This window comes from Micromys minutus, assembly GCF_963924665.1.
Source record: "Micromys minutus genome assembly, chromosome: 1".
Lineage (NCBI taxonomy): Eukaryota > Metazoa > Chordata > Mammalia > Rodentia > Muridae > Micromys > Micromys minutus.
This window is the reverse complement of record NC_137969.1, coordinates 157,845,767-157,861,127: the sequence shown is the minus strand read 5'-3', so window position 1 is coordinate 157,861,127 and position 15,361 is coordinate 157,845,767. Positions and strand designations below refer to the sequence as shown.

Sequence of the window (15,361 nt, the reverse complement as noted above, 5' to 3'; positions counted from 1 at the left end):
TACATCAGAATTCTTCTGGCTGCTTCTTCAACTTATCTATGCACCGAGAGCGAAAGTGTCCCTAAGTACACCTGCCCTGGGCTTCCTCACAGGTATCCACAGGTTTCCAGTGTAACAACATGATGTCAGCCCTGCCCAGCAACTTCCTGGACCGCCTTCTCTCCACTGCCCTCATGGAGGATGCAGAAATACGCCTCTTCGTCCTAGAGATTCTCATCAGTTTCATTGATCGTCATGGCAACCGCCACAAATTCTCTACCATCAGGTGAGCCCGAGATCTCTTCTTCAGTAGATGTGTGATGGGGTGCGGGACAATGAGACCTATCTTCTCGGCCTGTCACCTCACATCCAGGTAGAAGACAATTTGAGTGCAGTGAGACCTGCTAGAATTCATCCTTGGCTTTGGTAAAGGAGAGTGGGGAGCCAGAGTGTGTTTGGGCTGAGGGCTGGAGAGAATATTGTGGGGATTTGAAGGTAGAATAGGAGGAACTAAGGGACATTTCGGGTGTAGGGAAGAGGAGGATATAGGGCTGTTGGCACTGAGGGTCTGAAAGGAGTAAAGGGAAGAAGGGTGTAACCAGAGTCTTTTCTAATCATGCCCAGTTCCCAAATAACGACTCTGGGACTTTATTTATAAATAGATGTCTAGGGCATAAGCTTGAGCTCATTCCCTGACTAGCTCATAATTTATATAACTGGTTTATTCTATTCAATGTGTGCCACGTGGATGATTTCCTTCCTCAGTTTCCTGTCTGTCTCTTCAGAGTCTGGGAGGTGACTCTTCCTACACCTCTCTCTCGGGAGTTCCTATCTCTCTACTGGAACTCCCACCTCTTATCTCCTGCCTTTTTCGAATAGGCCATCAGCTTTTTATTGACAGGTGATGCTTCCACACAGTACACTGTAGATTCTCTCTACAGGAGAGAATTAACAGCATAAAGCTGAAGAGAAAGGGGAATGTGAGAACTTCAGAGGAAATAGAGATTGGGCTAAGAATGAATGCTCCCCCAGCACTGGAGATAAAACTTAGTGACACTGTGTGAACTCAGGCTGGCCTCACACCAAGGCTAACAGGCTCCTCCATCCCTTCCCAGCACCCTTGGTGACATCTCGGTCCTGAAGTTGAAAGTGGACAAGTGCTCCCGGCAGGACACTGTCTTCATGAAGAAGGTGAGTGTCACCACAAAACACACAAGTCCCAGAAGAGACCAGGCTTATTGGTTCCGACCTTCTAGTCTCTACTGGTTGACCATTGGTTCCAGAGCCTGCCTCCTCCTCCTTCAGCTGGCCAGGTTAACCATATTGAGAATGGAGATGGGGTACCACACACAACCATTACCTCCCCTTCAGTCGGAACTTCCTTGCCATCCACTCTGCACCCGCTGACCATGGCTGTCCTGTCTCCAGCACTCACAGCAGCTGTACAGGCACATCTACCTGAGCTGTAAGGAGGAGACGAACGTCCAGAAGCACTACGAGGCGCTCTACGGACTGCTGGCTCTCATCAGCATTGAACTGGCCAATGAGGAGGTGGTGGTGGACCTCATCCGACTGGTGCTGGCTGTTCAGGTGGGGCCGGATGTGGGCAGAACTGGACGAGGCTCCTGGGGAGGGGCCTGTCTGGCCAGGTTCAGATAGGAAGACTCTGTAACAGTTGCTTGACAGTTGTTTTGGTGTCCAGGGACCCTGGTTGGTTACTCCATGAAGACCCCAAACCATGATCTTGTCTGGGAAGCCCCAGAAACTAATTCATGGCTCTTGGTCATCTTTAAGGTAAAGAGGACACAAGGTCATCTGGAATCATCCCTGAGCCTCTAGCATTTCAAGTCCTTCATGGAGTCTGACTGCTACCCCAAAATTCCTGAGAGGGCATTCAAAAGCCCTGAGCGATCCTGAAACAAATGTGTTAAGAATCCTTTCACGCTCAGATTTACTTATTCACAATTGAATTGCTGCTGGTGCTTGTTTAAAATACATATGGTGGCACACAACTTTAATCCCAGAGGCAGGCACATTGCTGTCAGTTCAAAACCAAGCCTGGTCTACAGAGCTAGTTCCAGGACAGCCAGGCTACTCAGAGAAACCCTGTCTTGAAAACAAACAAACAAAAAACTGGAAAGCCACATGTCTTTAACAAGTTTGCATTGTGATTCATGGGCAGCCAGTGTGGTACTCAACAGGACCTGAAACCTTCAAGGTCTGCCCTGGTGGAAGTGCACTGCCTTCAAGGTGGGTCCTTCCAACCTCAAAGGTTGCAGGGCATCCGGGTCCTGAAGACAAGTAGGCATCACATTCTTCAACTTAGTGACAGGTGTCTTGGATTATCTCTGTGACCATGCTAAATCCTGCAGGCCATTCTAGATACTGCAATTTCCTTTATTTACCCTAAGAGATGGAATTTGCAATTCTCTTGAGTCCCAGTCTCCTGGTGGCACTCACAGCTTTTAGCATGTGGAGCCAGTTTAACAAGCCAAACCAACCAGCCAAGCTTCGGCTATGGTATGGTTAATAGTAATGAGTAGGGTTTGTACAGTGGTGCTCACTACAGCTGGAACCATGGAGTAGAGAAATGTGACCACTGTCTCTATATTTAATAGTGATTTAGGACCCTCCAGGTCATGGATTATTCTATGACCCATTTTCTCTAGCTTTGTAAGGAAGACTTCTGCCTCCAAGGGTTGTGGGACAAAGATTTAGTCTAGAGAGATGAGACATCTCTAAGAAGACTGGGGGAGAGGTCAGGTGGGAGTGTGTAGACTTTTAAATTGTCAGAGGAAAGCTCTGTAAGCCTGTCTATGTTACCACAGGACGTGGCCCAGGTCAACGAAGAGAATTTGCCTGCCTATAACCGCTGTGCGCTCTACGCTCTGGGTGCAGCCTACCTGAACCTCATCAGCCAGCTCACAACAGTGCCTGCCTTCTGTCAGCACATCCACGAGGTTGGTGTTGTCAGGGATCTGAGAGCCCAGTGAGTCTTTGGAGGAAATGTGGAAGAGCTAAAGAGCCTCTGTCTTTAGCCTATGAGCACCGGGGTCTTATACCTGCTCCCCATCCTCTGTCCTCATGGAAGCACATGACAGATACTCCTCCAACCACTCGGAAGAAGGCAACTTCATCGGAGTTTTGGGGAGGAATGGGGATGTGATTCCGATGGGTAGAGTACCCAACTAGCGTGCATATATCTCTGGGATCGATTCCCAGCACTGCATAAAACTGAGTATGGTGACATAGTCCAGTCTCAGTGGTAGGAAGACCTTGGCATAGCAAGGTTAGGGCCAGCCTGAGCTAATAAATAAAGCTGAGCATGGTGATATAAACCTGTAATCCCAGACATTCAGGAGGCTAATAGTAGAGAATCTCTAGTTCCAGGCCAGTCTGGGCAACACTGAAACTGTCTTAGGATGAAAGCCCTTGCTTGACCCTGGACCTCATTTAAGAAGTCCAAGCACATAGGTACATACCTAAATCCCAGCATTGGGTACACACCTAAATTCCAGCTTTTCTATAGCAAAGTGGGAGCCGGAGACATAAGCTCATGGGCTACTACATGGTACAATGGCAAAAGCAAGAGAGACTCGGCCTCAGCAATGTGGACAGCAAGAACCAACTCCCCAGACCGCCACAGATAACCATGACATGTGCATCCCCCCTCCCCCAGACATTGCATAAAGGTCTTTTAAAACTCTCTGAAGGGGGCTGGAGGGATGGCTCAGTGGTTAAAACGGTTGCTCCTGCAGAGGACCTGGGTTCAGTTCCCCACATCCATGCAGCAGCTCACAACTGTTCCAGTCCCAGAGGATGTGACTCCCTCTTCTGGCCTTCACAGATACCAGACACATGAGCATAGCGTACACATACATGCATACAGGTAAAATACTCATGCACATAAAAATGTTTTTAGGAAAAAGTTCTGAATTATTTTGGGTAGAGAGTCATAGGATGTCTAGGATTAAGTTTAAAATTCCAGGTCTCTGCTGACCTAAGCTGGCTGGGGCATAGGGAAGGTGCTATGTCAGTGTACCAGAGACTTCCCAAGAGTGTCGGACTTTCTCAGGCTCCGAACTGATACAAGAGTAAAGGAAGGCCTCTTGGCTAGAAATCGTGGGGGCCGTTTCTAGGTCACCCTCGCACACCTGCACACCATCTTTCCCTGGCTTCTCACTACCTCAGTAACGTTCATATCTCCCTGCAACACTTGCAAAGGCTACTGAGGAAATCGCAAGCCATCCCTGTCTGTCAGATGCAGACATACCACCTGAAGTCTCTTCTTGCTTGGGTAAATTGAAAGAACAAGGCGCGGATGACAGAACCCCAGTCTCTTAGGGATGAGTACCCTGAACTTGGAGGACACTCGGCACCAGTGCGTCATCAATGGCGACAGCCTTAGCAGCCACTTGTCTCCCCAGGCAGCTCTGACGATGACTAGGGATCTGGGTTCTCCCTGGAGAAGCTCTCTGCACTGAACCTCCAAGGAGGCTGAGGGGGCGGGAGCTTGCCGCTCTTCCTGTCTGCTCTGAGGCACCTCTCCCAGCCGGACCCGCCTCTCATCATTTGTTTCCTTCCAAATGCCAGGTAATAGAAACCAGGAAGAAAGAGGCACCGTACATGCTTCCTGAGGATGTGTTTGTGGAAAGGCCCAGGTAAGGACGGTACCAGGTATGGCAGTATGAGTCCAGACAAGGACACATATCAGGGGGTTTAGGCATGCCCTGGTAGAGTTCGGCTTCATCATATTACTGTAATTCTTCCATGACTGCCATGCTGTCAAACCTTGAGCAGGCCATTATGAGCCAGCATAGGGTGTCATGCTGCATAGGAAGTAATGCAACCTCCAGGAGCTTTGGTCAAACCCAGGGGGCGTGCATTGAAGAGGAGCCATCTCTGACAGGACCCTGCCTTCAGATGGTGATATGGACCAGTATCACATGTCAGTGATGTCGGGAAAGGTATTTTGGAACAAAAGGTGTCCAACAACAGGACTTAGCCTTCTAAACTGTGGCCTCTCCACACACTAACTGCAGTGATGCTGGGGTGGGGGTTGTATGTGGTTCAGCGATAGAGCATCTGCCTAACACACGTGCATCCTGGGTTGAATCCCACACGAAGCATCACAAAAGGAAAAGACTCAGAAAGTCCGTGACGCTTTTGAAAGAATATTTAGTGTGAAATGGTTATTAAATAATAGATGAATGAAGTCAGGCATAGGCTGGTGAGATAGACCAGTTGGTAAACTGCTTGTTTCATATCAGACTTATGAAGTTTGATCCCCAGAAACCAGGTGGTTAAGAAAAGAAAAAAAACTGTGATAGCATGTGTGGCTTCCAGTTCTGGGGACGGGGAGACAGTCACGTATCTGAGCTCACTGGCTAGGCAGCTTGCTTGGTGAGCTCAAGTCCAGTGAGAGACCCTGTCCCAAACAAAACAGGAATAGTGCTTAAGTTAACACACCCAATGTTGACCTCTAGTCTCCACACATCTGAGTACACACGCATGCGTGTGCACCTGTACACACATGCACACACACAATATTAATCACAGAGCTGTATGTTAAGGGAAAGGAACGTTTATGTGTGGGCATAAACGTATTCAACTGAAGGATTCTGCAGAAAATAACAGTAGGTGTTCCTGGAAAAAGGATCAGTGGAATTTTCTTCTACATTGCTGTCATTTTGCATACTGATTATGTTGCTATTGTGATAAAGCCATCCAGAGATTGTTCTTGCTGCACCCCCAGTTTTACTCTGCCTCTTCTTTGTCTCTCAGGCTGTCTCAGAATCTAGACGGTGTGGTGATCGAGTTTCTCTTCCGCCAGAGCAAAATCAGTGAAGTCCTGGGAGGCAGCGGCTACAATTCGGACAGGCTCTGCCTGCCTTACATCCCTCAGCTGACAGGTATGAATTCTAGACAAGGCTTCCAGTCTGCCTCTGCTTTCCTGCCAGGCAGGAGCCCTAGGGAAGGGGGCGTGGCCTCCTGGACCACTTGTGGTGGCCGCTTAGATGTTGTGAAAGAGCTGAGAGACACAGCAAAATCCATGGTGAGATCCTGACTCCGGACGTACCTCCTCTTTAGTTTGGGATCTCAGAAAGCAGCTGGCCTGTGAGATAACCTAGCTTGTGAGGGGCTAGTCCGTAGTATTAGGAAGAGCACACATGAGCTTACAGAACCAGAGATCTGTTCTACTTCTTTAAAAACACCGTTGGCAAGTCTCTGGAAACCCGAGTTACATGACTACAAAATTTCCTCATTAGAGGGTTTACGTGGAGGTGTTCGGAGCAGATGCATTTAGGGGACACTGCATGCATGACTGTTACTCCTGCTGCGACTGGGTGGAGCAAGCTTGTGCTAGTTGAGATATGCTTCATAAATGGTTGCAAAAAATCATAGCCCAAAGAAGCAACCTGACCACCCTATGATGGGTGGAGAAGACCCACAGCAGCTAGAAGCTTCTGGAAGCTCCAGGTGTAGCCTAAATGTGTCCTGAGCCATTGAGGACTGTGAACCAATGACTTAGCCCTAGCTTTGTAAGGACTGGACGCCCCAACTTCTGGACCCCTCTTTTCTAGATGAAGATCGCTTGTCTAAGAGGAAGAGCATTGGAGAGACCATTTCCCTACAGGTAGAGGTAGAGTCCAGGAACAGCCCAGAGAAAGAAGAGGTGGGTGTTCTTGTCAGTACTTGGGGTGCTAAGTGCTCCCTGCCTGTTACAGAGCATTAAAGATCAATGGAAATTAGCTTCTCATGTAAATCCATTTTCTTACTGACTCTCATGTGGACATCTTTGATATTTCCAGCTAGGAGATTATTACTATTCTTCTATCATGTGACTATCCTTTTTAAAAAATCACTGTAGAAAGGCTTTCTTGGTCTCTGTCCCCTATTCATACAAACTGGGGGATTAGCAGGCACAGGCATCGTACAAGGTAGGGAGAGCCCACATCTGAGTGAGACGGGGACACGAGGGTTCATGGGGATTGTGAGGACTGTTGTGGAAGACACTGAATCTTTCCCCAGGTGTGATCAGAGCATAGATCAGAGCATAGAAAAGTCCCTGATGCATAAAAAAGTATCCCTCTACCTGGGGCCAAGTTATACAGAGCTCATTTGGAACATTCCCATGGCAGGCATAATGTTCAGACCCTGGCTAACTGGGTAAACACAGTGAGGAAGTAGAAGGATCCTCAGAGACCCTTGCAGCCATGAAAGGTGGGACCCTCCTTGTGTTACAGCCATGGAGCAAACTGACAGCTTCCCACATGGCAGAGGGGATTCTCCTGTCCTGGGTTCAGAGGCCTTCAATAGTTAGGTGACGCTAAGGAAGAGAAATGCTCTCCTTAGCCTGTGCCCCTTACTGGTGACCTCCTGGGACACTCACATTGGATCTTTCCCTGGGTCGAATTAGCCCATACTGGTAACTGATCCAGGGCTATTCCCTCCTCATCTGCACTGCTTCATATCTTCAGCCTCTGTTCAGGATTCTGTGCTAGCTGATTCTGCTGGACCATCTTCATTGTCTTCAGCATCTTTCCTGAGGCTGTGCATCCACAGAATCCCCTTCTTTGGGGTTTTATTATTTCTTGCCTCTTTCCATAGTCTCTGCAGAAGTTGAGATGCTTTGCCTCTGGTCTTGGGACCAATCAGATCAGCAAGGGGCCCATTGTTTCTAACCTTCATTGACTTACTATATTAAAATTCATCACTTGGAGGCATAATTTAATATCATAAGCTTTCAAAGTGTTATGAAGTTTTTGGAGTTTATATTGGAGATTGTATTTCTCAACTACCTCTTTGCGTCCTATTATTCCTCTGAGTATTTTTTTTTAATTGTGTGATGGTCCCCCCCCCCCCCATGGAGCTTGATGGACAGTTAGGTAGGGAAAAGAGAATAGAATTCTATTATGAGGGAATCTGATGAGGAATTAGCTTCGTTTGCTTTTCTCCAGACGTGCTTAGACACCTCTGGGAATGAGGGTGTTTTAAGGACATTCCCCCTAAGACACAACATTCACCTTTCTGATCATTTCTGTACTCTCTCCTTCAGCGAGTTCCTGCAGAAGAGATCACCTATGAGACACTGAAGAAAGCCATTGGTAAGATGGAGCCACAAGAAATTCTGGTGAAAAGGGGAGGTCGGGGGGTGGCGTGGACCTCGTGGCAGAGGCTGATGGCCTCTTGTAAACTCATCAGCCACCAAAGCTGCAGCTGGAAGTCCCCCATCTCCAGTGAGGTGGGTGGTGCTGTTTATCAGACAAGCCCTGCTTACTCATGGCGGCTGCCTCTGAAGGCTGCCACTTGTGGGTTACAGCCAGGTGACTGGTTTGTGTTAATAAATGGAAACTGCTTGAGTGTAGGTGACAGAGGAAAGGACAAGATGTCCAGCGAAAGGCACTGAGAAGAAATGGTATCTATCCCCTGCTCATTTAATAAGGGATCTGCAGGATTGGCCCATGAAGTGTTCCAGAACAGCCAGGGCTATCTAGTGAAAACCTGTCTGAAAATAAATTAAGAAATAAATGAACACACCGGCTGCCTAACCCGCTCAAAATGATTGTTATTTGACCTCCAAACACACCCCCTCTTCTCTATTTGGCGCTAACTCGCCTCGGGTAATAAGGCGAAAATAAGTGAAATTTTCTTAGCCTGCCCTGCCATGACTCTCTGCCTTTTCTATCGTTCAGGTCCTTTTTAAAACTGCCCTGAGAGTACTCAGGGACAGCTGAGATCTTTCACTTGAAGTCCCAGCAGGGGTGCAGCCACTTGGGTCTTTAAAAGCCCAGCTGCAGGTCTATTTAATTGATTCTCAGTGGGTGGGGCCCTGGGCAGAATCAGGAAAAGTCTATGAGGACACATGAGGTCTCCACACATTTCGTGTCTCCGCCCCCTTCGTGTCTCCGCCCCTTTTTATCCCAAGAGTCCACCCTGTCCATCTCACGCTCCTTCCTCTACTCATCCCAGAGGATGATCTGAACACTAACCCAGTTCTCTGTGTCACAGTGGACAGTGTGGCAGTTGAGGAACAGGAACGTGAGCGTCGCCGACAGGTGGTAGAGAAATTCCAGAAGGCGCCCTTTGAGGAGATTGCAGCCCACTGTGGGGCTCGGGTGAGTGACACACCACAGGATTCCTTGGCTCTTGGTACCGCAGAAATTAGGGGTTTGGTTTCAGCATACAGAATGCTGCTGTTTACCCCAATACCTTCTTCCCTTGAGCCCAGTGACTAAGCATTTAGCACTCACTGTCTTGGACTTTTATCCCAGCACTTGGGAGGCAGAGGCAGACAGTTCTCTGTAAATTCGGGGCCAGCCTGGTCTACGTAGATAATCCCAGGCCAGCCAGAGCTACATAGTGAGACCTCAAAAGAAGACAGTGGTGTATTGAGGCAGCATAAGAGGTGCCAGCTTGGTGTGGTGCCTCACACCTTTAATCCAGCACTAAGAAGTCAGAAGTAGTTCATCTCTGTGAGTTCAAGGCCAGACTGGTTTCCATAACTAATTCTAGGCCAACTAGGGTAGTACCCTGTCTCAACAAAATGAACAAAAGAAAAAACCCTTTTACTATTGTTATTATAAACTTTTGTTATGGTCCTGTGTGTACGATATGGGTGCAGATGTATATGGAAGTCAAAGGACAACTTTTGGTCTCTCCTTTTGCTTTTAAGTGTTTCCAGGGAAAGAATCTGGGCGTTCCAGCTTATGTGACATATACTTTACCCACTGGGCCATCTCACCAGCCGGGATCTTTTAAATGAGGGTCTTGTTGTTGGTCCTTGGCTGGCTTTGAACTCTGTAGCCCAGGCTTCCATCTTGATTTCACCCATTCTGCCTCAGCCTCCTTAGTACTGAGATTGCAGGCATAAGGCTATGTCTTATATTTATATAAGAGCTATATATTTTGTATCTATATAACTTCCAAGCCTGTGCTACCTACTGTAAGTTATTCATATACCACTTTGAGAGGCAGACTGCTCATTTCATGATATAGGAAGAGGCCCAAGTACTAGAGACATGTCAGCTCCAGTCTCTTGACCCCATGCCCAACAGACCCTGTTACCCCATACTGAAGAGCCAAAACCTCTCCCTTGTATTCCTGGACCCTTGTCAGGTCCCCAGCCAGCCTTTGCTGGGTGGTTGTCCCTGAGCTGAATGTACAAGTCCAACAGACAGGTGCCAGGGATAAGAGCACACACACCGGGTTACCATCCTGCCGTTGTTACTGCCAGAAACTTCCAGGTGTCCTTCAGAAAGGTGGCTAGAGAGGTGGCAGCTGACATTCTTGGAACCCAAGTTCACTTCCCTTCTGCTTGTGTCTAGGCATCACTGCTGCAAAGCAAACTCAACCAGATCTTTGAAATCACCATCCGGTAAGTGACGGCATAGGCAGGGGACCCTAACTCTGTGCCTAGCATCAAGGGTCACAGCCACTGTCCTAAGCCCTCTCCTTATACCTGCTTGCTGCCAGCCCTCCCTCCATTCTCAACCTCTAAGGCCAGCCCTAGACTTAGCTGGAGAGGGCAAGAGACTGGCTTTGTGAGGCCCAGGAACAGCCAGAAGTCTTAGTGTCCCGGGCCAGTACTTGATCTTTAAAGTACCTGTGACATCAGAGAGCAGAGGTTCTCAGCCTGTGGGTTGGGATGCCCTTTGTGGTTGCACGTCAGATACTTACACTATGGTTCATAACGATATCAAAATCACAGGTATGAAGCAACAGCAAAAATATTTTTTATGGTTTGGGGGTCACCACAACATGAAGAACTGCCACATTAGGGAGGTCAAGAACGTCTGCCGTAGAGCCTACAGAGAAGCTTGACTGAGCTGAAGAATATCTCGAAAAATCTGGGGACTCGTGGAGTGGCATCTGTTTTAAAGAGCACCCGAACTGACTGTGTTCAGTTGTACAAGGGTAGTTCCTGGCTCATACCTCTCTCTTCCGTGTGTCTCCAGGCCCCCTCCAAGCCCTTCAGGAACCATCAGCGCAGCCTACGGCCAGCCGCAGAACCACTCCATCCCTGTCTATGAGATGAAGTTTCCTGATCTGTGTGTCTACTGAATTCTAAAAGACAGAACTCCCTAGAGGACACAGTCTGTGGGAGGACAGCCCTCCTCTCACTTTCGCCGTGTGGAAATCTAGCTGGGATAGCTAAGACCTAGTCACCTCGGACAATGAGCAAAGGTGTAGCCTCTGGTCCTCCGTGGCCCTCCTGCTTCCTCCTTGTCTTCCAAGAGGAGGATCCAGCCACCTGCCCTCTGGGCTAATAAGCATCTCACCTGTCTTCTCTTGTACCAGCCAGGGACAGAGACTCAGGAGGGTGTCTCCACTGAGAAGCAGAAGGACCTGGCAAGCCTCCATTGGGGATGTGTGTATGAGAGAGGGTCAGCCACTCCCAAAGAGAAAGCAACCTGATATCAGCATGGTTGGTTAGGGAATGAACTCGGGGAAACTGAGGAAATCCCCCATCCCCACTCCCCACATGAAGAAGTAAGTGACAGTGTGAGAGCTCAGAGGTGATGTCTGGTCTCCCCTCTTAAGTCTCGGGGGTCTTGCCCAGTGTCCTGTTTACTCCCTAGTTGTCTGTGTTTCTTTTTCTACTATTAATGAATGCCGAGCACTTACGGCAGGAGCTGGGGAGAGAGACACTGGAGGCAGTGAGTCTAGCAGAAGAGCAGCAGGCTGGGGATGGAGAGCGACTGGGTCCTGCAGACGGGGTGTCAGCATAGGCAAAGCACAAGTGTGGTAAGTCTGTGTCCTGGTGGCGCAGCATCTTCTCACATTCCCTGTCCAGAGGAAGCCTGTGGATCTTCTCTGGTTCTCTCTCTTCTGGGTGTTTCCTGATGTCTTGGTTTCCACAGCCTCTGGGATGAGAAAGCTGAGCAAGTTAGCTGGTTCTAGATGGTTGAAGAGAAGGGAGGGAGTGCCAAGGCCCTGCGGCCTGTCCACATCGCTCCCCATGGAAGATGCTCTCAGCAGTAGTTAGGGGTTGGGAGAGACGCAGTTAAGCAAGTAGCACTTTAGAATTTGGGGAAAGACAGATTTAATGGCTAGGATTGAAACAATATTTTCCTTCTCTGGGCAAAGTCTGAGATACTGGGGACAATTGGGCAGGGTGGAGGTGGTAGGAATCACTTCGTCTTCCATTTTCGCTATGGGCCACCTAACCTGTCCCTATGTGACTCGTGCATGTTGGGAACACTTGACCCAGGACTGGGTGGGTATAAAAGAGTCTATTTGGTGTCTCTGTGTCTCCCAGAATACCTAGCAGTGGGAATACTCCAGGATAGTCCTTTCTTTTCTTTCAAGCTTCCTATAAATTTTCTGAGCTGTTTTTCCCTCAGGACCAACATGGCTCAGAGATTTTGCTTAAGGGAGAGTGTTTCTGTTGACCTGCAGGAATCATTTCCAGGGTATAATGTTAGGTAGTGTAGTCTGGGGTCACAAAGGAAAGAGTTGGGCTTCTTGGGACCCTGCATAGGGACAGCCTACTCACTAGAGCAGGTGGGGACATTTTTCAGAATTAGGACTGGAGCACATATATTTTCCATTGTACATGTGGTAGATATCACAGATGGGGCCCTCCTGACTCTGTCCCCAGAGTTCCCCATTGTAATACAACTCTTTGCCATGGTCCCTGCACCGAGCTATAGGCTCATAGCTCCAGCATGGCCTGCATGGTCTCAGGTCCCTGAGGACAGCACCCCAACACTACCCACATGGCTTTGGGGCTGTATGACTACTGCTCAACCCAACTTTACAAGCACGGCCTTAGGTTTCTCCTCAATATCTCTCTTTTCTAAGAAGGCAACTTTCAGCACAAAGGCAAGTAACCTTTTAGAAAATAAGAAAATCTAAGCCTTGGGCTAAAAAGTCTTTCTTCCCTTGCCTATCACACCTTTTATCCCACGCTTGACTTGAATAAGAGTCTGTTAGTTTCCTTATTGTTCCCAACTGGAATTACTGTCCACCTCTGAGGTACCTTCATCGTAGTTGTGGATTGGGAGAGACACTTTATTGGAGTCTTTTGAGAGCCAGCATCAGAACCAGATGCTTCCAGGCCCACTCAGATATGTCTGTCTCTTACCCTGCCCTGGGAACAGAAGAAAAGGCACAGAGTTAAGTTCTGCAGACTCAACGGCTGCTCAGTCTTCTCCGTAGTTCTTTTTCTTTGTACCATGGCTATGTAGCAGGGACATGCTGCTTTTAGAGAGCTGGCCACTTATGTGCCCCCTTCCTGGTAGAACTGATTTAAATTTATGGACAGTAGGATACTGGGTTGTCTGTTGACAGAAAATGGAACCTGATCTTGGCCAAGTATGCCTCAGAGTCAGGAAGTTTAGATGATCTGTTCCTCCATCACCAGGCTGGGAAGAGAGGCAAAAGCACAGTGAGTTGGAGCTAGGGGAGGAGCCTAGTGCCCATTCCTTCCTTCCTAGCCTCTAGTGTCTGATAGCACCTTCCCAGGCCTTGTTCTGTTCTTCTTCCCTGTTGTAAATCAGGATCAAAAGGAGCCAACAAACCTATTAAGGCCAACCATTCCCCACCCCACACCCATGATCAAAGCACCCTGGGTTCTGGCTTCATAGGCAAGAGGTTGGCATCCTGCTGACAGAACCTAGTAGGCAGGAATGTGTTTGTGGTTTATAAGTTCTGTGGTTGATCATAAATAGTATAAAACATGGATTAACAAAAAATCTCTGACCCAGGATTAGCTATATCCCCTGTGCTGAACCTGTTTCTTGTTTTCTCTCTACTTCGAAGACTAAAATAAATGGTTTCATGACTCATTGAACAACCTAGAAATGTCCCCTGCCTGGCTCCCACTTGCACACAAAGCCAGAGAACATGGACCTGGGACCACGAACCCTGGTCAGAGCAGCCATTTCCTGTATGCTGCCTGCGCAGGGCTGGGCCTGGTCCACACAGTTTTTCTGGATTAGGATTTGAAAAGGCCCTAAGAATCTTGGCTTCTTGGAAAGGTCCCTTGGTCACGGTGCCTGCCAATTTTCTTATGACTGTCATAGGCCTGCCAACCTGCCATAGAGAAAGCTGCTAATCCCGGTGTGGCTTAACCGCGTTTTGGGCCTGGGGGAAAGAGAAGGCCTGAGCTGTGGGTCTGAACTTAGTACTTAAAAGCAGACTTGGAGGTCAGGCAGGGGCATATCAGGCAGGCTGTGTCTACTTTCTTTCACCTTCTCTGGCAAGCAGATTGCCCCAAAGCAAGGGTCCTGTCCTCTGAAACTGGGGGTAAAGTTCAGGGAAAACAGTCTGGTTTCTATGACCCCATAACCCAAGCAGGGTCCAGTCTAAAGACTAGAAGAGGAATCATGGGAGGCCCTGTTCTTGATTCTGGCTACTCAGACAGTGATAAGGAAAAGCTGTGGGAGGCAGGAAAGACTCGATGGTTCTGTTGGCTGCCCTTTGGCACCAGCCTGGCACCTTTGGGGAGCACAGGAATCTCTTGAGCCCAGTACTTCCCTTTTTGAACTCTTAATGACTGGAGTCTAGCATGAGGAGTATAAAACTGCACAGCCATAGATGCTGCAGCCCATCTATCTCAGTGTGTGTGTGTGTGTGTGTGTGTGTGTGTGTGTGTGTGTGTGTGTGTGTCTGTGTCTGTGTGCCTGTGTGTGTCTGTGTCTATGTCAGTGCATGTGTGTAATGTAGTTTGTAGTTGTGTATATAATAACTGACATATTTATATGTGAGTGCAGAATTGGCACCTATGGCAGTTTTCTGTATTTTAAACTTGTTGAATCAAATCAGTTTTCCTTCCAGGGAAGAGGGGTATTGGAGAGACTATTCCAAAGTCATTCTTTAGAACTATTAGCCGTGGATGATGCCCTTTTCAAATAAATGTTAATGTTGTCACCATATGACTGTCTATTTGAATTCTTAAAAGAAAGTAGCTTTTTTTGGAGGGGGGAGTAAGAACAGAAACTGAAAAATATCATCAGTGTACCATTAGCATTTCAACACCCCCACTGACCCTTGCTTTACAGCTGGTGCTAATGAAGAGGGGAGGAGGAGGTTACAGATTTGGAAACCTGAAGGGAGGATTCCCAGCAAGGGAGCATCTGCAGGAGGGCCCAGGCTATTCCTCATTCCAGCTCATTCCCTACAACCCACATTAGGGAGAACTTAATCAGGGTTTCTGACTCCCTTCCACACCAGGACTTCCAGGGCTCACCATGTCCTTGTAAACTCCTATCAGATATAAGGATTTATGAACAAACCACAAGTACCAGGCTTTGATGTGTATGTATGTGGCCCACGGATGTCTTATCAAAGGGTATGTGTGCATCCCCATGGCTGCAGAAGTGTGACCCCAGCACTGTAACAACACCTCAGGAGACAGAAACAACACAATACACTC

At 48.2% G+C, this 15,361-nt stretch overlaps 1 protein-coding gene across 1 annotated transcript in view; it reads left to right on the top strand.

The window, feature by feature from the left end:
- EFR3B (EFR3 homolog B) overlaps nt 1-14,821 on the top strand; it is a 35,231-nt gene extending 20,410 nt beyond the window's left edge. Inside the window, exons 11-21 of the mRNA XM_080924302.1 lie at nt 93-265; nt 1,095-1,170; nt 1,408-1,569; nt 2,808-2,939; nt 4,573-4,640; nt 5,764-5,891; nt 6,564-6,655; nt 8,039-8,087; nt 8,992-9,098; nt 10,308-10,357; nt 10,938-14,821. Of these exons, the coding sequence (XP_080780428.1) occupies nt 93-265; nt 1,095-1,170; nt 1,408-1,569; nt 2,808-2,939; nt 4,573-4,640; nt 5,764-5,891; nt 6,564-6,655; nt 8,039-8,087; nt 8,992-9,098; nt 10,308-10,357; nt 10,938-11,043 (1,143 nt within the window). The 3' untranslated portion in view covers nt 11,044-14,821. The remainder of the gene's footprint in view (nt 1-92; nt 266-1,094; nt 1,171-1,407; nt 1,570-2,807; nt 2,940-4,572; nt 4,641-5,763; nt 5,892-6,563; nt 6,656-8,038; nt 8,088-8,991; nt 9,099-10,307; nt 10,358-10,937) is intronic.
- The last annotated feature ends 540 nt before the right edge of the window (nt 14,822-15,361 follow it).